General features: G+C 43.2%; 1 protein-coding gene across 1 annotated transcript in view; it reads left to right on the forward strand.

Moving 5' to 3' along the window:
* KCNU1 (potassium calcium-activated channel subfamily U member 1) overlaps positions 1-27,399 on the forward strand; it is a 90,969-nt gene that overhangs the window by 30,319 nt on the left and 33,251 nt on the right. Inside the window, exons 15-19 of the mRNA XM_083713461.1 lie at positions 92-204; positions 715-783; positions 2,090-2,176; positions 4,460-4,569; positions 9,070-9,172. Of these exons, the coding sequence (XP_083569587.1) occupies positions 92-204; positions 715-783; positions 2,090-2,176; positions 4,460-4,569; positions 9,070-9,172 (482 nt within the window). The remainder of the gene's footprint in view (positions 1-91; positions 205-714; positions 784-2,089; positions 2,177-4,459; positions 4,570-9,069; positions 9,173-27,399) is intronic.

The following is a 27,399-nucleotide window of genomic DNA, read 5'->3' on the forward strand; positions in this document are numbered from 1 at the left end:
ACTTATAAAATCAGAGTGCATTTCATCTATCTTAGTTGTTAGATGTTGTTAGTTGGCCAGATGATGATGACAATGATGATATTTGTTACAGAAACTGATCACTTTGAATAAGCACCTACATGAAATAGAAGGCCAGGATTATAAAGTGATGACTCAGCTTCTATCCAATGATTTTATTGACATGTCCTTCAAAGACGTGGCCAAGTAAGTCCAGGATTTCCCACTACCATTGCCTTAGTTGATTAGTAAGAACATGAAATCTTTACTGGGTCACAGCAGGCTCATCTTGTCCAGCATTCTGTTCCCACAGTGACAAATCAGATATCTATGGGAAGCCCACAAACATGACATGAGCACAACAACACTGTCCTACTCATGCTTCACAGCCACTGGTATTCAGAAGTCTTGTTGCTTATGGGCCTCATTCCATCCAGGGGTTTGTGTTGTAAGCAAAGCAAGCCAATGGATGGGTCTAGTGTGTGATGACATGGTCTTGATCTTCACTCATGCATAATAATCATTTTTCCCAAGTAGAGCTCATGGGACAGCTCACTCACATTGTGTTTTACCTATTGGGCAAATGTCTCCAGCAGGTTTTAAGAACTGATACAGTTTTCAACAATGGTTGCTACAGTACTCTGAACCCCCCAATTTCCCCTCCTTTCTTCACTTGCTTGTTCCTTTGTCAATAACACAAACTAATCTCTTTCTTAGATTGTGCTTTTTGAAGCTGGATCTCATGTTGCTTGCTATCGAGTTTCGATCTGGCATGCAAGGAAATAGGTGGGCACCTATCCTTCTGAACTTCTTGCATTTAGCAGGATTAACTATGATATCGTAAAATCTTTGGGTTGCAATGTCACCATGGCCAGAGCAACCTGCCTAGGACCTGAGCAGGACAGATTGCTGTGAGACTACAGAAAAGCAGAGGAAGGAATATCTGATGTATAGATAAACTGGGAGAAGAGAGCCACATTGGGCCTCAGAGTAGCCATGCCAAGGGAAGGATGTACATTACAAAATTGTGCCAACCCTGCTGGCATCAGATCTAAAGCATCTTTGTTCTTCCAACATAACCCCTCCCAAACACATCTTTCTTCTTATCTCCAACAGAAGCCCATGGGGCTTATCCATACTTGTCCCACAGCTTTCCTCCAGGGAAAACTGCTTTTTAGAGCTGAACTGGAGCAAATTGCAATCGGGACTTGCCCTGGATTGTCGTTTGTTCTGATCTATCGCTAAAGAGTGGGTCTTTTCAGGGGTGACACAAACGGAAGTGTGGGCGAGCTTTTGAAAAGGCAAAACACCACTCCATTATGTCAGCCTGGATAGCTCACTTGGTTAGAGCATGGTGCTGATAGCACCAAGGTTTCAGGTTCAATCCCTGTATGGGATGGCTGCATGTTCCTGCATTTCAGGGGTTGGATTAGGTGATTCTTAGGGTATCTTCCAAGTCTATAATTCTATGATTCTATGTTTAATGCCTATGTAGGGAATTCAAGTGGTGAAACTCTGGATGTGATAGCAGATTCACTTACTTTGAGTAGAGATGGGGTACTTACGCCCCTTGCTGGACTACAGATCCTATCTTTCCCTGGTGCTGGCAGGGGCCTGGTGAGAGTTGGAGTCCAACTACATTTGGAGGAAACAGGTTTTCTGCCCCTGATTTAAACCCAATTCAGTCTCTGCCTGCTTTGTTTGGCTCATTGAGTAGTCACCCCACCTGGCAGATGGAACAATCAGATTAGTTGCTAAGGTCTTGGCACTACATCCAAGGCTTCTCTACTTTTTTCTCTTTTTTGCTCATGTAAATATTTGCCTTCCATAGAAGAAGTAGGTCACCAGGATAGAATATTGGAGTTATTTTGTTGGAGACACTGAATTCAGTAAATTGGGGGAGTTCTTCAAGTTATCCTGGACAAATCTGCATTTGCACCCTCCGTTTGCCCTAAAGATCATCTTTCCCCATCACCTCCTAGTCTCTGATTCTGCATGTAGCAGCTGTACAAATTTAATACAAATGTTTAAACAATAAACTAAGGGAGGCTTAAATGACATTTCTTGTTGTTCTCAAACTGTTTTACAATAGCATCCTGATCAATCCACCTTCCATTATTAAACTCCATTTCGACACAATGGGCTTTTTCATCGCCAAATCTGCAGTGCAACTCAGAAGGTAATTTCTTTAATTACTGCATCCATATTTGAACTATACTCTAAGTTTTTAAACATTGGAGTGGATGTCAAACATTGGGCAGGTGTTTTTTGTAACAGTGTTATTTTGTGCTGTGTTTCACAACCAAAGAAGGGAAACTCTCATTGTTTATATATACAGGTGAATACAGATGCGGATGAATCTCACATTTAAATGTGAACCTACCTAATTTGCAGTTTCCAAACAATATGCAAACCCACACAATTCTGCCCTTTGAAATTTGCACAAATTTTGTGATTGCATTAAAAAAAAAAATGCTACAAAAGGCATATTGTCAGGGAAAGCATGCAACCAAATGCACATATCCTCCCCCAACACAAAGACAGCCTTGACTCATGCACAACACATATAATAGGTGTGGGGAACTTTTGGTCTTCCAGATGTTGCTGAACTATAACTCTTATCAGGCCAGCATGCATGGTCAATGGCCAGAGATGATGGGAATAGGAATTCAGCAATATATTGAGGGTCAAAGATTTCCCACACCAGACATATAAGGATATACATTCCTGAATGACACGCCTGACCGCCATTTCTCTCCCCATTTCACACATTTCACTACTATTCCCAGAATTGGGAGAGGTGAAATGAAGTAATTTTCTCCACCATATAACATTCTTACAGGCCTGTATCTTTTCCCATAAAATGAATCAACATTGCAGTCCTTTCTACCAGATCTCTCTGTACCTTACCAAGCATACTGTCCCCCTAGCTTTCCATCTTTGTCCACCATAGTCACCCCCAGGACTTTGATTCCAATCTCCCCTCATCCGATGCACTTCACAAATTTATAATAACATTCTCTTCAACCTCACAAGAGGTTCCTTCTCCCTCCTCTCCACCCCCAGGCCTAATTTCCCTAACTGTCGCTCTCCCAAAAGTCAAATTCCCTTGACGCTTTTGTCCAGACTGTTCAGAACTATCACTTTCCCCTCCCTTGCCAAACACAACTAGATACATTTTTTTTCATTATCACCTGTTTTCCACATACAGCTAGCCTTATGAAATATATTAAAAACCAAAACAGAAACTTTATTCTGGAAGCATTTAGAAAATTAAAATAGGTTGAGGTACACATATTCTGGAAGCATTCAAGAATTATTACTTTTTCTATTTTCAATGAGTTTTATGGTTGCTTTTTAAAAATGTTATCATGCATTGTCAACCTATGTTGAAAAGCAGGCAAAAACAAAACAACAAAAGAAAAGACAGCCAGTGCGGGGTGAAAGGTAAAGGGACCCCTGACCATTAATTAGTTCCAGTCATGGCCGACTCTGGGGTTGCGGCACTCATCTCGCTTTATTGGCCGGGTCATGTGGCCAGCATGACTAAGCCGCTTCTGGCAAACCAGAGCAGCACACGGAAATGCCGTTTACCTTCCCACGGGAGTGGTACCTATTTATCTACTTGCACTTTGACATGCTTTTGAACTGCTAGGTTGGCAGGAGCTGGGACCGAACAATGGGAGCTCACCCCATCACAGGAATTCGAACTGCCAACCTTCTGATCGGCAAGTCCTAGGCTTTGTGGTTTAACCCACAGCGCCACCTGTGTCCCAAGTGTGGGGTTGTTGTTGTTGTTTAGTCATTTAGTCGTGTCCGACTCTTCGTGACCCCATTGACCAGAGCACGCCAGGCACTCCTGTCTTCCACTGCCTCCCACAGTTTGGTCAGACTCATGTTTGTGGCTTCGAGAACACCATCCAACCATCCCGTCCTCTGTCGTCCCCTTCTCCTTGTGCCCTCCATCTTTCCCAACATCAGGGTCTTTTCCAGGGAGTCTTCTCTTCTCATGAGGTGGCCAAAGTATTGGAGCCTTAGCCTCACGATCTGTCCTTCCAGTGAGCACTCAGGGCTGATTTCCTTAAGAATGGATGTGTTTGATCTTCTTGCAGTCCATGGGACTCTCAAGAGTCTCCTCCAGCACCATAATTCAAAAGCATCAATTCTTAGAGTGGTTCAAATTACCAGTTGAAATCTCCATTTGGCTGGGAGCTCACTGGGTGACCTTGGACCAGTCACTGCCTGTAAGCCTAACCTACTTCACAGGGTTGCTTTGGAGACTAAATGTGGGGTGGGGTGGACCATGTACACCACCTTGAGCTCCTTGGAGAAAAGGGTAGGATATAAATGCAATGCAATGCACAAATAAACAAGGAAATGCATACATACAAATAACTGTTCTGACTATTTTCTGTCCTGTTAAATTTAATCCAGATGATTTTTCTTTTCCTTTGTTGTCTAGAGCACGGTATTACTGTAGACAATGCCACAGTGACATTCTGAATCCAGAGCTAATTGTAAAGTGTCGTTGCAGAATGAAAGTCCCAAGAAAATCCGCAATCTCCCTTTCTGGTAAATTCTCCCTACATTTCAGACTGGACTAACCATGTATAAGTCAGAGGTGGATTGCATAGCTAGCCTTCAAGTCCATCATCTATCAATTTTATTTTGATATAAAATGTATATCTCCAAAGATACGGGGGAAAGGAGACTCTTGTGCTCGTAGCTGTGTGGCTTAGTAACACCACATGCATGGGAAAAGGCAGTTTATAGCAGTACTAGACTACTGCAATGCATTCTATGTGGGGCTGACTTTGAAGATAGTTCAGAAGCTGAAGCTTAATTTGGTGGCCAGACCTATAACTATGACAAGGAGGACCAAGCTTACAACACTGGTCCATCTACACTAGCTTGTACTTGGTTTCCATACCAAATTCAAAGGGCTGATTTTAACCTGTCAAGTCTTATATAGCTCAGGACCCCCACTACCCTTTCCCATATGAACCTGCCTGGACCCTCTTGCCATCTTCAGAAGCCCTTCTCAGAGGACTCCATTCGGGGGAAGGTACAGAGGGAGACAGCACAAGAAAAGGCCTTTTCAGCAGTGGCTCTCCATTTTTGGAATGCTCTTCCTAGGGAGGTGAACCTGGCTCCAAGTCTAAGATCTATTTGGTGCCCTCGCTGAAGTAGGGTTTTTGTCTAGTGTCAAGCATGAGCTGCCACTGTAGTCCAGTGTGTGCAGGGGCATCAGAAAGTGGTTGTAGGGGCATGAGATTGCCAATTGGCTAGCCATCCTTTACCAGGCTGCTGTCAGCAAGCCAATTGGCTAGCCAATGTTAGGACCACATGCTTGCATGGCCCTGACTGAAGCACCCTCTGCTTCCACAATCACTGCCTTCTGGTGTTTAGTGATGGGAATTCCTCCTGATGGTTACTGCAAAGGGAGATGGCTGCTTCATTGTTTGGGCTACTTTACCAGCTACTGTTGAGCACAATTGTAGCCACTTGGGTCTTTGATACTGGGAGCCATGCTTGTGCTAAATTGCTAAAACAGCACAGGGCAGCCCTCAGCAACCTGGTGCTCTACACAGCTTTTTGGAAGCTGTGTTTGAACCACAGCTCCCATCAAGCCCATCCTTGCTGGCTGGGGCTGATGGAAGTTGTAGTCCAAAACATCCGGAGGCTGCTAGGTTAATGAAGATGAGCACAGAGGCTCACCAAACAGGAACATTTATCTCCCAGAGTATGTGAAGCTGTAGTTAATGCCAGCTTTACTGCTTTGAGAACTGTTACTCCCACAGAGTGTTTCAACTGGCCATGGTCTGTTCAAGGATTTATTCTTAAACATTCTATCTTTTATTTGAACAGCAGATGGCAGGCAAGCCCCATTGCTAACCCGACTGTTTTGTTGCCTTGGTAGATTTCGCAGGAACACACTTCCTCAGTGAGATCTCAGAAGTGCACACCTGTGGGCTTGTTCACACATTACATTCATGAGAGATAGGGGTGGGAGGGGGAATTCAGTTCAGTTCACTTTTAACATGAACCTACTGAATTCACACTTCCCCAAACCAATCTGTGAAACGAAAGACAGCTATCCTTTGAAATTCTCACTTTCTCTGAATTTTGTGCTGTATTTCCCCAACCACATAATGTCTATGCAAATGTATATATTAGGGGAAAGTGTGCATTTAAAAAAGCATATATTAGTGAAAATAGAACACATTACATTAGAGGAAATTGGTTGTAATAATATTTAGGGTTGGATAAATATCTTACAAAATAAATGTCCATGTTTATGAGGAGAAATCTGCACTAAAATGCTGAAGAAGTCTCACGAGGTCTAGCAAACTGACATGCAAATGTAGAAAACCCAATGTAAGCATTTGCCTATCTTCAGACGAATGTGATGTCTCTATAGTGTTCACGTTTGGTGTCGGTTCCATGGCTACATAAAATAAAAAAAGCTACTGCTCAGCCCAGTGTGGTTTCTTGTAATTCCACAGCATTCAATTTCCGCTGAAGGTCTAGTAAGTTCTCTTCTACACACCAAGCAAATGGAGCATCTTTGGCCAATGACTCAGTGGCTCTGGGACAGTGGACAGGTGGGGCATAAGTTACCCACAGTGTCCTTGCAAGAGTCTACAAGAAGTTGTATTATCCCATGGGAGCTCACATGGCGTGGGAAAGGCCAAGTGCTTAAAAGCTTCACCCACAAGTAGATTGGGCACTTTTTGCCCGGTGAGCTATCACACCTGCCCACCTGTGATGTTAGTGGCCTCACTGAGCTCCTTGGGTCAGTGATTAACAGGAGCTGAAAGGGATTTTTCTCTCAACGTCAGTTGGCTCTTAATGAGTGCTTCATCATGTTAAGCATTCTCAATATTCTGTGACAACTCTGTGTGGATATGGTATTGGGTAGTATCAGAATAGTAAGGGGGCCATAAGGGGCTTGGAGGAAAGATAGGTTCAGGGTATGCTCCTAGCTGAGGTGGAGTCCTGCCAGGCCAGAATGTCTCCCCTGATTGCCCAGTGGGATGCTGGATGCTGGCCTGTCCTGTATGGTAGCCAGGATCTAACACTAGTCAACTTCCATGGAAGGCAGGACTGGACTGTGCAATCCCAACCATTGAACAGAATGCCATTCCAACAGCAAGTGCTGATGGGAATCAATAATTGATCCTTTAAATATTGTCCATTCCTTATTCCTGATAACTTTTATATTTAAAGAATACTTTAAAAATCATTATAAGAATGAAATTCTCTTAGCAGAACTAGACTGATTCTTGCAAAACAAAAACTGTAAATAATATTATGTTAGGATATATGAAGATAACTGAATGTAATATGAGGCTGTGCGTTATAAAGGAAAGTATAGACACAGTAAATTAAAATTTTTGGAAGTCTTTTAAAAGTTTATTTATAGAAATCTTTTTTTCTCCCCCCCCTTTTCCCTTCTTTTTACAAAATTTTATTTGTATGAACATAAAGGACGATTTTTTATTATATTCGTACAGAAGAATTGTGTAAAATTATGTACTTGTTTTTCTTTATCTTCTTCTTCTTCCTTCTTTTTTCTTTGTTCCAGCTTTGGTATTGAATATTGTTGTATATATAAACTTCTCTTTTTTTAGTTGAAACGAATAAAGATTTAATAATAATAATAATAATAATAATAATAATAATAATAATAGATCCTTGCCCTACTACCATGCCAACCCCTCTTACCTGCTTTATAATCACTAAAGTTTCACCCAACCCTGTTATCTGGAGTGTGATAACAGTGTGACTATCTCCATGAAGCCCCCTCCCAAAGTGTGTCTACCTCTTTCTAAAGGCCAGTATCACTAGCTGTTCCTGCTAAAGCTCAGCACTGCTATCACCTCCTTGACTTCCAGCAGGCTTACCAATTGGGAGCCAACATGGGGGGGGGGTCTTCCCAGAAGATGCTGTGGAGATCATGCCGGGGAGCAGGGAGGATGAAAATCACCCTCCATGCCTCCTGCCTCCCGCCCAGTGCTTGTTGGAGGCGGCAGAAGATGGCAGTCCCCTCAATACTGGGGGGGGGCTCAGCCCCCTGCCTAGAAATATTGAGGGGGGTGAAGCCCCTTCTGCCCTCTATAGCTGGTGCCCCTGCTTGCCAGACAGAGAACCATCAAGGCACCAGACATTGAGAGGGACGGAGGAACGGGGGTGGGTGGGGGTGGGCTGCCCCGGGTCTCACCACTGAGGGGGTGACAAAATGCCGGGCGGCACTCGCTACAGGGCCTGCAGTGCGCCCGAGCCACATGTCCCTCCTGAGAGAGACATGGTGACTGGGGCGCGCCCAGGCTCTGCGCTGCCCAAACAGTCCATCTGCTGCCTCCCCCCAGCTGTAGGGAAGCTGAGTGGGAGGAGGCAGGCAGAGTCTGGTGGCCCCCCAGTGCACCCCGCCCCTATGGTCAGCTCACCCCACCCTCACCCTGCCCCTATGGCTAGCTTGTCCCGCCCCTGGGTGCACCGCCCCACGCCCCCAAGCTGCTTCCTTTGCCGCTGGACATTGGTAGCTACTGTTCCTTGTCTTCATAGTACCATACATGGCATGCTCACCAGCTCTGGTCCAGAAAGGACAAGGTGAACAAGCAGGTGGGGGAAATTGTGAGGAGGTACAGGGAGCTCTTGCCAGTACGCCCACTTCCTGGAACATGGATCTTAGCAAGTGCCCAACCATGTTGATGTTGACACCAACTTGGGATGATCTAATTGGTTGAACACTACCATTACCATTTCACTTGGCTTACAGCAGGCTTCCTCAACCTCGACCCTCCAAATGTTTTGAGATTACAATTCCCATCATCCCTGACCACTGGTCCTGCTAGCTAGGGATCATGGGGGTTGTAGGCCAAAAACATCTGGAGGGCCGAGGTTGAGTAAGCCTGGCTTAGGGGCTACCATGAACCTGAAACTGGTAATGAGATGCTTCTACATGCACTTATTTGCCACTATCAAAATGACTTTGATTGACCCTAGGCTATTGAAAAACAATTAAGACTAGCCAGAGAAGAAACGGCCTCTTAATGCTTTTTATTTCAGATAAGTTGAAAGCAGCGAAGGATTCGAACAGTCTAGTAGTCTCACGCTCCCTTGGATTTTTCCCTTTCTTGAATTTCCCCTTTCAGACTGACAGTGAGGACAGGTAAGACATTGGGGAGATCTATGTGTGCACCATGTGAGCACCATTTCCTGGTCTGAATTCCTTGTGAATTTGTGTGAGCATGAGATGGGAGAAAGGAGGTTATGCTTCTTTTAAAGTTATGATGCCTAAACCTTCTTTGCACTTTACATCTAATGAGCTGGATCTCACTGGCTGAAGTTTGTCACTATTTATGGTGGGCATTTTGAAATTTGGGGATTCATTATGAGCTGAGCCCAGATCAATCTGAATTCTGGTTTGAAGTGGGGTTCTCACCCAACTGCCATTGGTTACATCTCTCTGCCAGGTCTACCTCTTTCTGAAACAAAGGGCAGGCTCACTAATGATAGGCTGACCCCCCCCCCCCATGGGGATATTTTCTTACTGCTTTTTAGGGGGAGAATTCTCCCAAAAATTCCAGAAGGGATTTGGTACATCCTGTAGGTGTGAGGAACCTTTGATATTTCAAATGCTGCTGAACTTCAACCTCCACCCCTGGTGGCCATTGCCCATTCTTTCTTGGGTTAATGGGAGCTGTAGTTCAGTATTCCCAAACACCTGTCTTACTAGATCCCACTTAAGTTCCTGTGGGAAGAACCTTATGTCCCTTTCCACAAACAACAGTTCCTCAAATGCCTTGGATAGGACACAATGGACTATAGCAGGATATCTATCCAAAGTCATTTCCAGAAGTGAAAACAGTGGAGAGCTACTGGGAGAACCTTTATCACTATGATGTAGATGTTACTTTTTAAAATAGTTATTATAAAGCCATATAAAGAAGAAGAAAAGCCCTTGGCCACCTCAAAAGGTAAGTAAAAGAAGCAACCCACTTCTGAAAAAATTGGAGACTATTCTTTCCTACCTTCATGACCAAGTGGTTGCTTTCATTTATACCGCAAGGAGCTCAATGTTAGCCCCCTCATTTAATTCTCACAGCTGTAAGGTAGGTTGGGCTGAGAGGCAGTCACTGGTCTAAGGTCCCCCAGTGAGTTTAATAAGTGAGTGGGGCTTTGAATCCCGGTTTCCCAGCTTCTAGTCCAACACTCTAACCACTACACCACACTGTCCCCCTGATTTCACAGGAGGGTTTCGTTTCCCCCAGTGAATGGCAAAAAAGACATTTTCATTTATTGATTTAGACACTGTTTTAGTATCTTCCTTTAATGAGTTAAGTAAGTGGTAAAATATTGGAGGGGAGCACCTTAAATGCCCCCCTCCTATATGTATGTGTGTACACAGACAGACATGCACAAGGGCGTTCTACCAATTTGTTCAGGAGGAGAGGAATTCGTCATTAAGTTTACAATACAGTTGCTCCCCGCCCCCTGTGTCCGCAGCATAATTTGAAGAAGGTGGGGAGAGAGAGACTCTCTCAACCTGCTGAAATATCATTATTAAAATGTGCATGAAAAGTCAATTATGCCAGAGGGAGGTATTTAAAAGAAGCGAGTTTCCTTACTGTGGGATTACACCTTGGGGATTACAGAGATTGCTGAAATCTTTGCAGCTGTTTAACTTAAAAGAGGAGAGGATTTTCACTGTCAGATGCTTTCTATAGCCCTCGCAAGAGGAGGGCAAGCACTGAAGGAAAGCCATTGTTCCCGTGGCCCTTGAAACTAACTCCTGCCATCAAACAGCAGAGGAGGAGATTACCGCAGCAAAGGTTTGCCACGTACAGGGCCAGATTAAGACCTTTAGAGGCCCTAAACACCAAAAAGATCACAGTTCTCCCCTGCCCCCACTGGTATGTAACTCAAAATACAAACATTACTAAAGAGGAGACTGAGAGGTGATATGATAGCCATCTTCAAATATCTGAAGGGCTGTCACATGGAGCAAGCTTGTTTTCTGCTGCTCCAGAAGGTAGGACCCAAACCAATGGCTTCAACTTACAAGCAAGGAGATTCACCAGGAACCAGTGGCGTAGCGTGGGGGGTGCAGGGGGGGCCGGCCGCACCGGGCGCAACATCTGGGGGTTAGGGTTAGGGGGCACAAATCCACGGGTTAGGGGGCGCAAATCCATGGGTTAGGGGGTGCAAATTACTTGCCTTGCCCCGGGTGCTGACAACCGATACTACGCCACTGCCAGGAACAGCTTTCTGACAGAGCTGTTCAACAGTGGAATGGACTCCCATGGAAGGTGGTGGATTCTCGTTCACGGGAAGTTTTTATTTTATTTTTTCCAAAAAAAATATATTCATTTTATAACACAAATGAACAACATAACCAGAAAAGCAAACAATACAAACAAATTCTTGTCGTATTTTTCTAAGCATTGTTAGGTGAGCTTCCCCAAGTCCTCACTATCTGATTTTCATTTTAGCTCCTCTTTAGCAGTTTACATATATCATAATTTTTAACCATTTTTTATCACACTTACTTTTACCATAAAAATCTTCACATTTTATTCCTTACAAATAATATTTTTAAATACACTATATTCTACTTCTAACCCTACCCTACACAGCATCTTAAAAAGCAGAGACATCACCTTGCCAACAAAGGTCTGTATAGTTAAAACTATGGTTTTCCCAGTAGTGATGTATGGAAGTGAGAGCTGGACCATAAAGAAGGCTGACGGCCGAAGAATTGATGCTTTTGAATTATGGTGCTGGAGGAGATTCTTGAGAGTGCCACGGACTGCAAGAAGATCAAACCTATCCATTCTGAAGGAAATCAGCCCTGAGTGCTCACTGGAAGGACAGATCCTGAAGCTGAGGCTCCAATACTTTGGCCACCTCATGAGAAGAGAAGACTCCCTGGAAAAGACCCTGATGTTGGGAAAGATTGAGGGCACAAGGAGAAGGGAACGACAAAGGATGAGATGGTTGGACCGTGTTCTCAAAGCTACGAACATAAGTTTGACCAAGCTGCAGGAGGTAGTGGAAGACAGGAGTGCCTGGCATGCTCTGGTCCATGGGGTCACGAAGAGTCGGACATGACTAAACAACTAAACAACAACAACAACAAAACCCTACAGCTTATATCCACTTCCAAAGCTATTCTAAGATATAATATTAATATATATTTTCTTTAAATATTTAAATTCTTTATAATATTAATATATTTATTCTTTAAACCTTCCAGTCTTCTTCCACTGTCTCTTCTCTCTGGTTTCAGAGTCTCCCAGTCAGTTCGGCAATTCCATATAGTCTATCATCTTCATCTGCCATTCTTTGATAGTTAGTAAATCTTCTTTCTTTCAATTCCTCACTAAACAGAGATTGGAAGACCATGTGTCAGGGATTCTTTAGCTAGATGACTATTTGGGTGCATTCCAGCTCTGCATTTCTATGATTCTATAAAGTGCTCCACTCAGCTGGTTATGTTTCATCCCAGCTCTGATCCCGGTTATCTTAAGAAGAAAAACAACAACCCACAAATTGCACAATGTATACTATATGCATGAAAGAAAATCAAATCAAGTACAGAAAAAACATATCAGTAATAAAACATAGATTGATTGCAACACGTAACAAGATCTGATTTCCTTGCGTTATTTCGATCTGTGTCAGTAGGCTGCTATAGAAATAAGCAATTTTAAAAGAACAGAAAAATGGGGGAATAGTAGTGTGTAGTGGAGGGCAAGGAAGTCTAACTAAATTCTGATTTCCCCCACAATCCAGAGAATCTCCATAGTTTCAGTTTTTGAAAAACATCAAGTTGGTAGTCCTCATGATCATAGGCAGATACGCTTGGAAATATATGGACAGCATTGCAATTAACATCAAAAGATCAGCACTAAGCAACCATATTTTATGCATCATATATTACAGAACATGCCAATATTCATTTACTATATTTAGGGTAAAGTTCTGTGGGCTGTTTAGCTGGCTGTAAGCCTTCCTTAAGGTGGCAAGCTGTGTATATGGTCCCTCCCCCACATTTTATCTTTACAATAACCTTGGGAAGTAGGATCAGTTGAGAGATGGTGAGCAGTTGAAGGTCCCTCAGCGAGCTTTGTGGCTCAAACTGAGTCCTTTCAGTCCAAGTTCACCAATGTTGCCTGTACACTACAATGCCTCTCAATCGCTTTAGAAGGTAATTTGCTGGATTTTTTGTTTTATTTTGCAGAATGAGTCTGGTGTTTTCTCCCCTTCAGTACTGTTGCATTGCCCTTGGTAGCTTTACTCATTAATTAAGATAGTGTTTGTTGACTGACTTGCTTTCTTTATATGTGCACTTCTCCTTCTCTCTTTTAAAATATCTGAAAACAGCACTTGCAAGTTTATCTGAAGAAGAAGAGGCTTCTGATATCATATATCCCATAGCCAGAGTTCTGTACAGTGAGTGCCTGTCCCAAACATAGGGAACTGGTTTCCTTAGTACTAGAGTTCAATAAATATTTATATATAGCTAGCTATTTCGTTTTGGGCAGAATGCAGTGGCTGCATTTGCACACTGGCACTGTTCATTCAGAGGATGTGGTGACATCTAGACCATACATTGAAAGCATGTGGCTTCTTTCAAAGAATTTTTGTGGACTGCTATCAGCAGAGATTCCACTAATGGTACTTCCACCTGTGAATCTGGAGTGAAGAAGCCAGTGTGCCATACTGGAGGAGTGGGTGGAAGCTGTCAGAGGTGACTAGGGCTAGGAAGAGGGATGCACCCACCCTATCCAAACCCTGATTCCAGCTCAGTGCAAAATGGGTTTAGATTACAGCCTAAATCTAGGATTGACTAGTAATGAAGAGCATTTCCTCTCCCTATTACTACTATTAATTGCAATACTATTAATTGCAGTAGTATTGGTATTTGCAGTACTGGTGTTGTGCCTGCTCTTTTGCTCATACAGTACCCAGTGTGCTGTAATTTTACAGCACAAAAATACACAAGAATATTTGAACATTAAACTAATCAATGAAAAGCACAGCACCAGTTTAAAAGCAGCAGTGGAAAGATGGACTAAAACAGCACCAAAATTATATATCAAACCCTCCCGGTGGGGGGGGGAGTTTCAGCCTCTGTCTAAAAGAAATCAAAGAAGAAACTAATAAGATGTTCCAGAAGCACTGCAGCAGCACTGAAATTAAGGGACAGGTATCATCTAGTCTGGCTCATTTTGGGACACTGGATAACATCCAGCTTTACATAATGTGCTTATATGCTCTGACAATCAAGATTTTGTAGATGGTGGACTAGGACAACAATTCCTGCCTGAAACCCTGGGAAGCCTCTGCCACTTCATGTTGACAGTAGTGAGTAAAAAGCAGCTTTCTATGTTATTGTTGGGGATGTGGGTAAACCACCATGGTGTAAACCACTGAGCCTCTGGGCTTGCCGATCGGAAGGTCGATGGTTCGAATCCCTGTGAAGGGGTGAGCTCCCGTTGTCCAGTTCCAGCTCCTGCCAACCTAGCAGTTCGAAAGCACATCAAAGTGCAAGTAGATAAATAGGTAATGCTCTGGCGGGAAGGTAAAGGGCATTCCCGTGCACTGCTCTGGTTTCCCTAGAAGTGGCTTAGTCATGCTGTCCACATGACCCAGAAAAACTGTCTGCGGACAAACGTCGGCTCCCTTGGCCTGTAAAGCGAGATGAGCACCACAACTTCAGAGTCGTTCGTGACTGGACTTAACTGTCAGGGGTCCTTTACCTTTTTATGTTATTGTGTAAAGACGAAATCAGCTAGAGCTGGTGTGGTGAACATTTGGCTCCCGAGAGGTTGTTGAACTACAACTCCCATAAAGGTCCCTCCATGTCAAAACTGTATGTCCTCAGATTTCCTCCCAAATTGTTTGGCCTTTCATTTTGCTTCAGGGTTTCAGCTTAAATGTCATTATTATTATTATTATTATTATTATTATTATTATTATTATTATTGCTAAATTCCTGAAGCAAAACTCAATGAACAAGTAGTTTATGCAAAGGTATTTGTTTACTATTTAATATATGTGAAACCTGCTCATAAAACAAGGTGTTGTCCAAAATCAATCAAAATAATACAACAGAAAACCCATTACTCTAAGCGATGTAACCTCACTTAAAACTGAAATACGGAAAGACTGATGCAATAAAACAACTTGAATCACAGCAGCTAAAAGACAACCAGGAAATATAGGAGCTGAATCTACATGCCATACCAGAAGAACTGAAATAATGAGATTCTAAAATGCCTGGGGAAAACAAGGAAGTCTTAGCGTGGCACTGAAAGCACAACAATGTGGATCCCTGGTGAACTTCACTGGAGAGATAATTCCATGGCTTGTTTGGGCACCGAACAGGAACCCTCTTTCATAGCTAGTCTCTGAATTTCAGAATCAGGGGGCTCTGAGAGAAAGAGATCAGCAGATAACCACAAGGAACAGTGGGGATGGGGAGCCTTTTCAGCCCAATGGCCCTGTTCTACAGAGGACAACATATCAGGGATTGCTGGGGATCAGAGTCATACAAGTGCAAAAGATGTTACTCTTATTTTTATCCAGAAGGTAGACACTTTTGTCTACCTGGGATCCACCATATCCAGTAAGCTTTTCATCGACACTGAGCTAGACAAACACATCGGCAAGACAGTTACAGCAATGGCTGGCCTCTCCAAAAGGGTACGGGAGGATGTGATGCTGATGACCAATACCAAGATGAAGGTCTACCAGGCTTGCATGTTGAGCAAGCTGCTTTATGGGAAGTGAGTTGTGGGCAACTTACAGACTCCAGGAGTGACACCTCAATGCCTTCCATACGCCATCAGGAAGATTTTGGTCATCACATGGCAGGACAGAGTCTCAAGCAAATATGTGCTCTCCCAAGCCCACATTCCCAGCATCTTCACACTTCTGTCTCAGCAATGTCTATGCTGGCTTGGTCATGTACACAGAATGGAAGATGGCAAGATCCCCAAGGACATGCTCAATGGGAAGCAGGTTTCAGGCTCTAGGACTGTTGGCAGACCAACTCTGCATCACGAAGATGTCTGCAAATGTGACATGAAGGCTGACTTTAACCCCGCCATATGGGAATCCCTTGCAGACGATTGGCAATGCTTGCAGACGGACAGGACTTCTATCCACAGCAGTGAACAGAGGAAGGAGGGATGCAGGGAGGGATGCAGAGCATCTGCCCCAGCACAACTGGACACCATCTGCCCCCAGCTGCAACAAAACAGGTCTCTGCCATATCTGTCTCTACGGACACAGCAGGCGCTGTGACTTTACCTCCAAAGGTGAACTCTTCCGTTGTCTCCCAAGATAGATGGATGAAAACAACAACATACAAAAATCAAGTGTTTCTGACATGCACACATGGCTCTAGCCTTCATCTAGGCAAGCAACATGCATGATCCCAGTTCAAGAACACATTCCTGCTATGCAGAAGCACTTGAGGAAGGTGCTGACCAAGAGCTGTGAGGAGTGTTGCCTGAGAAGGAACCATGTCTTGTTGCACGTCCAGAGAACACAATAGTTAGGACTAGAGGGATGCATTTGGCCCCCCAGGCCTGAGGTCCCCCATTCGTGAGGTACAGGTGTGTGCATACAGGAGAAGCCTTTCTCTCTTAGGTCAGTGTCATCAATCTTAAAAGTTATAATTTCCACCTGATTATGATCCCATAGCAATCATCAAAGGCTACAGCTCGCTTCCATTTAATCCAGACATGGTCAACTTTCAGCTTCTCCTGTTTGAAACCTCCCTTAGGCTGCAATTCTATACACAATTATTTCCCTGGGTGTAATGCCTTCACCCACTGGAATGTTAGTGAGAAACTACTTGTTACTGCATTTGAAGGTATTCCAAAAGTGTTAGGGAGAGTTAGGGAGTGTACTGGACAGAGTTTGTTGGAAAACAAGAATGTAAGTAGAATGAGAGAAATCTTTGTTCAAGGGTAGCCAGCCAAGCACATTCAAAATGTTTTTGGAGCTCAGTGCCCACCAGCCCAGCCAACATGGTCAATGGTCCAAGATGATGGGAGTTGATGTCCAACACCTGAATTTTTTCATAGCTCATGATTTATAGTTTGTTTCCATTAACATCTTGTGAGAATCATTGTTGCTTACTAACAACATCTCTTTCTTGTTGAGATCTTCAGCACTTATAGAGATTTTTCCCCCTTGTTTCTGCACAACTTTCTCTGCTTCTCCTATGAGTTGGAAGAGAAACTTCTACCATAAACTCTGCCTGTGCTGTCATAAGCTCGGCTGTAGGGCTGGGGAACCTGCGACCCACTTGGTTCTTTTGGTTTCTGACTCCCATTAGCCTCAACCAGCATGACCAATGATCAGGGATGATTGGACTTGTAGTTCTGCAACACCTGCAAATTCTCAGGTTCCTCCATCCCTGCTCTACTGACCTCAGTGGGGTTTGATTCAGAGTTAATTTATATAGAATTGCCCTGCACATGAGATTACATTTTGGACATGCTCTCAGGAGATGTTTCAGCACTGCAACCAGAGTCTCTCTTCTCCACCCCACCCCATAACATGTAATAAAAAACAATGCCTTTGTGTAAGTGTATCTCTACACCATCCTCTGCCATCACCTCCATTCATTGGTTGCTACTTGGAAAAATGAGCAGAAATAGTAATAGAGTGATTCCATTTCCCATTCCTCACTTTCTACAGTACTATACTCAAGGTGGTTTACAGCCCATAGAAGTGCCTAAACATACAACAAAAATCACATTGCTGTTCTATAACAATTTTTAAAACACCCTAAAGAATTAATAAAATTCAGGAATTCATTTATATACAGATAATATCTAGATAATATCTAGACTTGCCGATTGAAAGGTCGGCGGTTCGAATCCCTGCGGCGGGGTGCGCTCCCGCTGCTCGGTCCCAGCGCCTGCCAACCTAGCAGTTCGAAAGCACCTCCGGGTGCAAGTAGATAAATAGGGACCGCTTACCAGTGGGAAGGTAAACGGCGTTTCCGTGTGCGGCTCTGGCTCACCAGAGCAGCGATGTCACGCTGGCCACGTGACCCGGAAGTGTCTCCGGACAGTGCTGGCCCCTGGCCTCTTAAGTGAGATGGGCACACAACCCCAGAGTCTGTCAAGACTGGCCCGTACGGGCAGGGGTACCTTCACCTTCACTTCAATATCTAGAAAATATCAGAAAGCAATAAAACAAAAACAACCCAAAGGATTACCACCAATTAATAATTACAAATCCTTTCCAAAAATACAATGGACAAAATCATGGTCATGTCATGTGACATCCCCCCCACCAGTGCCTACCAAACTACCTCTAATTATCCCCCACCACAAGCATTCATTAAATGCTAATATGCTTTTGATCTCTGAACCATTAAACACTTTCTCTTTGTTCCAGGGATAATTATAATGTTGTGGGATAATCTTTTAATGGCTTTCAGGAAACTTAACCCTGGGATGAATTCCTCCACTCAGATTCCACAGGTGGCATTTAACTAAGCCTTATTCAGAGTATACACAGCAGCACGACAAAGTTGGGTCCATTAATTTCAACAGGTCTGTGTTGAGTAAAACTTAGTTGACTATTACCCCTTGTGTATCTTCAAGCTGTTTCTTGCACTGCTAGGACAAAATCTTATTTGGTTATAGGAAGTTTTTCTTCTAGGAAAAAGGTGCCAGTACTTGTTGTTCCAGTAAGTGCCACACTTTTAACCACTGTTCCCCCCCCCCGGGGGGCGGGTACTCCAGCGTCCGCTGTGTTGGCACCTTTCCCCCCCAGATGTTTGGTTACTCTCCTTTTGGTGAAGCCATCAAGTCTCAAATTTCATTTTGGGTACATTTACAATCTGGGCAGAGGAGGGGTCATTTGCTAATGAAGATCAGCTTTTGCCAACCTGGTGCCCTACAGATGTCTTGGACTGTGACCATGCTGGTAAGGCTGATGAGAGCCATAGCCCAAAACTTCCAGAAGCCACCAGATTGGGGGAGGCTGTAATCATACAAAGCTGGCTACAGCAGCACACACTGATTCCTATCTTGAGTTTTTAAAAACCCAAAATCTTTTAACCAAACCAAACTGTTTTGTTTTTAAATGGGGAAAAAACCACACCTAGGTTAGAAAAAGTACACTTGTGTTCCATCTTAATTGAAACTTATCTAACACCTGGATAATTGCTCATAAATACCTGTTGAGTTGCCAAGGTACAGTTATAGCATGTCAGTCTTTAATAAATTTCCAGGACCTCAGATCTCACCCTTTGATGCTACCCATCAAATCCTGGTCCAAAGGCAAGGCAGAGGGTGTCGGTGGAAGGGTGGGGGGAGAGAGAGAAAGTAATAATACTAAGCACTCCTGCATTCACTTAATCTGGGAGAATGCATTGCACTCTTTATGAATGCGTAGGAGAGGCTGTGCAGGAGTCTGCAGAAAGGTCACTGATATTTTTGGAGCGATAAATCACGAAAGGGGGAAAAAGATTTGCATTTTGGCTGTATAACATTCAGGGACGGATTAGAGAGAGAGAAGGGAGAATTCTTTGAAGTAATATTTCTCCGCTGACTTGTTTTATTAGCTCCCTTTTAACATGTTACATTATTGCTTATAGAATTTCATTTACTTGGATTGGCAGCTTGATAAATATGTCTATTGGCGATGATTTGGATTGCTCTGGGCATTAATATTATTAAAACCTGTCACAAGGAAATGTCTGAAAGATGACTTACTGTAAAGATTACAGCACAAAATAAATCACACAGTGGTATTTGTTACCGTTTATGGCCTCTTGGAGCCGAGTCAATCCCTTTTTATGTTGCATTATTTTTCAAGTTTTTATAGCTTTACATTATATATCGCTGTCAGAAATGAACAGATGGGGTGTCAAACATGAGCTTTCTGAATAATTCCCACCCTCGGGTTATTTGTGTGAAGGACAAGTGTAAAACTCTGTTCTCCAGGAAAGGGAGACAGGCAGGGGTGGGTGAATGTGTTGTTACATTAAAGAAAGCTTCCCCTCCGCCTCCCCCCCCCCGTCAGCTGGGACAGGGTGGTTTTAACTTCTGACCTCACCTGGCTTTTCCTCCACAGCAGAGCTTCTTGGGAAATCCAAGCTGCCTGCTTTTTTTGCTGGAGGAAAATCTTCATTGCAAGCAAAACAGGCCAGAAGGCAACACCTGGCACATCAGAAACTGGGGTTTGCCACTTCCCCACCCCTCTTTCTTTCTGGGATGGAATCTGTCTGCCAAATCATGACTGCCATTTGTAGTGCAGCCGATATGATCAAATGTGCCATTGGCTCTTTTCTCTGATGCATGTAGGAAGGGCACTAATGATGCCCCTTCTTCCATAATTTGTTTTGTGTAAGGAGAGGGGTAGCACAAGCCTCAGGCTCCTTCAGCCATAGACTCAGCCTTGGCTCAGTTAGCTGTGCTTTTTTGCTTAGCCTTTTTCCATTGCTGTCGTTTGCCTTGCCTTGCTTTGCTTCAGTCAAAAAGAGCCGCAGGACTCCTTCCTCTTAGCCTCTTCTTCTTCTGCCATTTATATGTCTCTCTGCAGCCACTAGGAATGGGCAAAATCTGTCAGTTTTTGGTTTCTCGCAGGTTCTTGTCTACCCCCCTCCCAATCTTAAATTCAGTCATCCACATTTCAACATTAGTTTGGATTATTATTTTTTTAAGTCCCTGCATTTATCAACATTTCTCCTAATAGGCACATGGTTTTATGTGCACTTTTACCTAATAAACACATTTTTACAAAGCAATCTTATAATGCATTTTAATTTATAATGCCTTTTTAATGTTATCCTGGATGATACCTGCACACTTCACCCTGGTAAATGCATTTTTGTACACATTACCTGGCTAGCGTACGGCACTGCAAAATTCAGAGAAGTGCTTGTTTCAAAGGATGGTTGTGTCCAACTAAGTTCTGCTTAGAGCAGACACACTGGAATTAATGGACCTTAAATAGTCATGTCCGTTAACTTCGCTGGGTGTACCCTGAGTAAGACTAGCATTTGATACAACCCAAAGCCTGGTCAAATTATGTTGCAAGTTGCACTGATGGCCTCTGGATTACACCATGGATTTGGCAAACATGCTTTAACACCCCTGCCCTGCCCCCCAAATTAAGACCACAGAACCTATTGCATGTTGATTCCGACAATTGTATGGATTTCCATGACTTTCAGCCTGTAGGCTTATATATGTACATGGGAACACCTTGTATTTCTATGTTCTGCCTTAGCATACAATGAGAAGTTTAGAAAACAAAGCAATGGGGTGGGGAAAGGAATGTGATGTGATGTAGGGCATGGAAGAGGCTCACATGTAACTTCAAAGCCCATATATAGCAATATAGGGGATCTCAACAACTAAATATCTAGGTAGGATCTCTCCAACAAGTAATCACGTGCTGTTGATAAACTGGTTATCTGAACCCACCCTGCCTACTCCAAGCGCATAAAGATGAGTTGGCTAATTGGTTTTGCCCTGTGAACTTGTGCAAACCTGTCTATTTATAATCTGGCCAGCTCCTTATTCTGTGGTAAGGACATGGAGAATGGCTCAACCTCTTGGCAGTGCACACTTTATATTTTAATTACCCACACTAATTTCTAACATTTACACATATACCATAAATCACATCATAATGATTCTTATTTAATTGCTGGACTGGGAACTCGAGTTAAACAGGTATGAAGGGGATTAATAAGGAGATCCAAGCTCCAAGGATTGCAGCTGGCTGCATTCTCAATTTAGATTGGGAGAACAAAACATAAAGCCTTTAGGTAGGACCAAATCTTGAACCCTTTAGTTCAAGATTAGCAGTTTAGTCTGGACAATTGCACAACTCTCAATTTTATTCCTCCTTTAAAACACAGAGTCTTATCCTCCCACATGTACAAAGGGGCTTTAGCCTCCTTATTACATTAATAGTTCAATGAAAAGTGGTAAAAGGTAAAAGGCTGCTGTGGCATTCAGGTGCTCACATATGTGACTGACATAGCTGGGCACAAGTGCCTGGAGCCCCATTCCTCCCTCCCTTGTCATTTGACCTCTCCAGGGGCAAAATCAGTAAGATAAATGAGTTCCCCTTGTTCCTCCCACCCTCTTTATTTATCTCTCTGTCTCTGGGCTCAACCACACTTCTGCTTCTCCAATGGCTGGAAAACAAAATGTGGACATGGGTCTCTCTCTCTCTCCCTCTCATTCTCTCTGAATTGGAGCCATCTGGGCTCAGAGGAAGAGGTCAGTGAATAGGGAACTGCAACAAAACTGAGGAGAGAGAGGACAGGGGGAGGGGGAGGTCCCACTGAGAACAGCTTCTCCAAGCTGCCCCCCCAACCCCCCCAACCCCTGTAATGAGCACTATCCACCACCCTGTTGACAAGCAAAATTTTAATTAAATTAACCTACTAACTAGCCGTGCGAATACATAGAGAAGCTGTCATAAATGTCTCATAAATGACATGCTGTCAGTAGAGATGACTTGATGTCACCCTCTCTCCTTTCTGAAATAGGTAAATATCTAGAGATTAGGGTTGCCATATTTCAAAAAGTAAAAACCAAGACAACCCCGGAAGTCATCGAGCTTTTTTAAGGAAACTGCCAAAGTTGTTGACCTTTTCTTTACAAACCCGCCCAAAAAACCCCACAATTTGACTTCCCTAAAATCCAGAACAAAGCGCCGCCTTTCGATAATTCCTCTTGGACCTCAATTCCGCCTTTGAAATCCTGGTAATGTCTGGGAAAATCTAGATGTACGGGAGCCCTATTAGTGATGCCATATTTTAAAAAGTGAAAATCCGGTCATTTCAGTGATTTCTTTGCCCGGACACTGTTTCCAACTGCTGTATTCTGGATATGTCCAGGAAATTCCAGATGTATGTCAGCCCTATAAATATCCACACTGCAACATTGCTGCTTCCCTCTTCATTGTCTGCCTTTTCTTCTTGTGACCAGACTCCCCACCCACCCACATTGTCCCTGGCTATCATTTGTATTCCAATTACATACATAATACATACATAATTTTATTTGCATTCCACCTTCCCATACTTAAAATCATGCTCAAAGCAGCTTACAGCATGAATAAAATGCATAATTATGCTCATAACAAAAGTAATCACCAACAATAAATAAAACATAGAAAGTACACAACCAAATCAAACAATTTCCACATACATCATAAGATCTAAAATAATTAGAGAAATAATGTCAAAAACAGCAACACTCTTCCCCACACAAGAAACACCCCTAAACAATGCTTTGGCCTGTAGCCTTATTGGAGTTCACCGATTGGGTCTGCGTTGCTCCGGGACAGGAGGAAGGAAGTCAAAATGACACCGAGGTTGGTTCAAGAAAGAGTTTATTCTGCTCTCCGGATAGCAGAAGGCACTTGCGTGGTGAGTCCACAGCAAGTACAAAGAAATGACAGGTTTCATGCAGTTTATATATCCTCCAGGCACCCTCTCACTCCTCCCCTAGGAGCCCAACCACGTCGGCGTACGTACACAGGTTGACATCACATATGTTCCTGCTCTGGTACTCTCAACCATAAAGGGATCTTCCTTCCTGCACTCCTGACCATAAAAGGATATTCCTGTTCCTACTCCTATCTTGGAGCAAGAGGTCACTACTTCCGAGAACATGCTCTGGCGTTAGTCCCAGACTTGGGTCTCTGCATCATTTGTGTTCAGAACATAATATATGTCTGTGTCTGTTCTACTGGTAGAGTCAAGGCCAGTCTTGCCGTCAAACTGATAAGGGAGAGAGCTGTGTTCTTGTTTTGCATTTGCTCAACGGCTGAAGTTTATGCATTTTAGCTAAGGAGAAATGGGGATTTTGGTGCAGTTTAAAAACTGCCTGCACAGTCAGTTTTTGGGTTTTGTAAACCCATTCCTTCAGGCCCAAGAGTCTTTTCAGCAGCCTCAGCTTTTGTAGCTGGAGTCAGTCAAGGCCGGGTGGAAAAAGAGCAGCAAGGCAGGGAGCAGGTCTTGCAAGGCTCACAGCCAGGATGGATTCAGGCCCGTAGTGTTTATTGCACAGCCTGCCACATCCCTTGCACCCTTCTCATCTCTTTGACAGCAACAGTAATTTTCTACCAACTCCACCTTCTCTCTCTGTCTTTCTTTTCCTCCTTTTCAGTATTAATCCCAATTAGCTTGCATAGTTTCTGTGCTACATCACAGTGCCACAGTCTTTGCCCCTATGAAAATAATACACAACCTGCACCTAGTTTTTGCAGATCAGGGATGGGGAACCTATAGCCATCCAGATAGGAGGGGCTTCCCTGGTGGGTCATAGGGACAGCAAGATCTGCCCATCTGTGGCATCGCTGCCACATAACAGAAGGGAGGGAGACAAGGTAATGGAGGTTGGAGCCCTGTGGTGGTTCTGGTAGGAGTGTTAGATTAGTTCTGCAAGTGCACCTTTGCAGCCCCAAACTTGTTTTGTCATACCTCTCCCAGTATGTGGTAGTGACACTGCTGGCAAGAGAGCTTTGTTATGGCTCCATGGCACTGGTGAGCTGCTCCTGGCTCCAGTTGTTGGGGCTGATGGGGTTGAAATTCTGCAACATCCAGAAGGAAGGAAGGTAGGCAACTCACCAATAAATGGTAGAGAATAGCCCCAAGACTACTGATATCAATCCCTTCCTTTGAGCTCCCATCTCATCACGAACACTGTAAGAGGGCATGCCTTGGTTGTCTTTAGTGTGAAAGAGAAAGGAAGCCATGATAAGCTTAAGGGGCTGTTGCTGTAGCTCACCCAAGGCAGATAGAAGCATATGGTCTTCACTAGGATTCAGTCTTGCTACAAAGAGGCAGTGTTGATTTGGTGGTTATAATCACTAGTAGATTATTGCAGCTGGTTTTGTGATTGATTTTACCTGTCCACAGAGGCTTTTTGCTGATTAGGGGTTGGAATGCTCTAAATAATTATCCTTTTTCAATTACAAACAGCACCTTTATATAACTGCTAATTTATTAAGTTTTGCACAGTGGGTAGCAAAACACTTTGCTGAGTTGTTCTAAATCAAGTGGCATTAATTTGTGGCAATGGTGAGAGGCGGCAGCAAAGGCAATGGCTTTTTAAAAAAAAACCACAAACAAACCCTAGCACTGAAGTGACAAGGGAAACTTCTTTAGCCTTAGGTAAAGAGGATTTCCACACATTCACTTCCCCTACATGCTGTTCTGAAAAGTAGTGATGAGGTGGGATTGAGAGCCCATATAACATATGTGTTGGACAGAACTGGGATACCCATGTTCAAACTCCTGTTTTGTTGTGAAGTTCATTGGTGGAACAGTTAGTCTTCCTCAGCCTAACCTGCCCTACAGTATCCTTGTATGGATAGAATAAGGAGAGATGGTAATATTCGACCCTGACCTCCTGTAAGCAAAAGTTTATGATAAATAACAGGGCACCAGAGAGCCACCAGATGCAAAATGAATTTGCTAAATTAAATTTGAAGTGGAATACAAGAAAGGAGGGCGGGTGGAAGTCATGAAAATAAGGTTATGAAGGATATGAATTTGAAAAGAGTTTTTTCTTTTTTTTTTCTTCTTTTTTGTGTTAAGTGTTTGTATTTTTGTATTTTGTGGTTTTTTTATTTTTCCTGTGTTTTTCCTATTTATTGTTTATAATTCTTTATTGTCAAAATTTAATAAAATATCATTAAAAAACAAAAAAAAACAGAGAGCCACCAGATGCAAAAAAAGAGTGGGCCTCTGAACCATTCATCGTTGTAGAAGAGAGGGTTTTGTGATGGTTTTTCACCCTACTGCTCCTCCCCAAAGTTCACCATGCTCTGTACAACATGCAGTAATGTTTATAGATCTCTGTTGTTCCGTTATTTCTATTTATTTTATTATTTACTCAATTTGCCAGTCACTTTATCTTGCCCACAGCAATCCAAAGCGAATAACAACCAAACAAACATACAAGAATCCCCTCATAGACACATTGAAACCAAAAGGAAAGAGAAATACATTAAAAACTTCTCACCCGCTTCTGAAAGGAAACAGATTGTTAAAGGTCAAAGGCCTGAAAGTTTTTGCCTAGTGTCCTTGAGGTATTGTGGTCCTGTCCTGAGCTGGTCAAACCCAGCACTTTGAATTTGGCTCAGAAACTATTTGGCAGCCTGTTAAGTTGGGCCACGATTGGCATTATATGCTCAAATCATCTTGCCCTGGTGAGCAAGCAGGCTGCTGAAATTCTGCACCAGCTGAAGTTTCTAAACCATTTTCAGAGGCAGCCCCACATATAAGACAGTAGTATAACCTAGAGTTTATCAGAACATACACAACGAAAATTTGGCTATTCCTGTCCAGATAAGGGTGCAGCTGGGCTTGCCGGTGCTGCTGCTCCTTGATGTTTCTCCCTTTTCACTTGCTCCTTCTGAGCAGTGTTAGGAGCAGGGATGAGGAATAAATTCAGTATTTTAATGTAAAGCTAATGTTTCACACAGTGAAACAGTATGTGAACTGAAACATAACCATCTTTTGCAATTCACACTTCTATGAATTTTGCAATGTGGTTCTCCAAGTAACTAATGTAAATAAAAATCCAGAGGAGGTGCCTAAAAATGGATCCATTCTTGAAAATAACATGCAGAAAGAGAGTAAATTAGTGAAAATGTCTGGAAAAACTATCAGTTTAGGGAGAAATGCATGTTAAAATTCTGACAGGATTTTATTTTTTTTAGGGGGGTGGGAATCACAAACTGATGGGAAACTACAAAAAAAACTGATCTTAGGAGCAGAATAATGAGAAAATAAGAGAAACTGAAATCAACAGATTTGCCAATCCCTAGTCAAGAGTCGGGGAAATGGAGGAGTCTCCTGCACTAGCTTTGCCATAACTTTGTGGGCAACTGTGTGGATTTTGTCCCAAGAGAGGAAGAAAGTGAATGGTCACGCCTTGCCCAAGGACCTGGAGCTGGCACTGCTTGGTAGAAGACAGTTTCCCAGCTTCCTATTTTAAGAGCTAGATTTCAAAGACAATCTTAGGCTTTAACAAAACCAGATCCAGGCTTGTGAAATTTCATTGGAAGACCAGGCCATCAGTTATCCCCTTGTGCCCTGTATCTGTGTGTACTTCTGCTAAGCCTACCTTCTTCCTGCTTCATTTTCCTGGAGATCCTCAGTGCAGATACTGGGGAATCACCAGAATGATTCACTGCTCTCCCAAGAAAAGTAGATTCCTGAAAATCTCACATCATTTGCTGAGAATATGGCAGAAGGGAACATTAGTTAAGACACAGAGAGATAGATGAGAGCATTCTCCCCCTCCCCGCCCCCCGCAATGATATCTGGAGAAGGATGCCTTTTTGATGAAGTGTGCTTCAAGCAGTCTTGCCTTTTTA

Source organism: Podarcis gaigeae (assembly GCF_964106915.1).
Source record: "Podarcis gaigeae genome assembly, chromosome: 15".
Lineage (NCBI taxonomy): Eukaryota > Metazoa > Chordata > Lepidosauria > Squamata > Lacertidae > Podarcis > Podarcis gaigeae.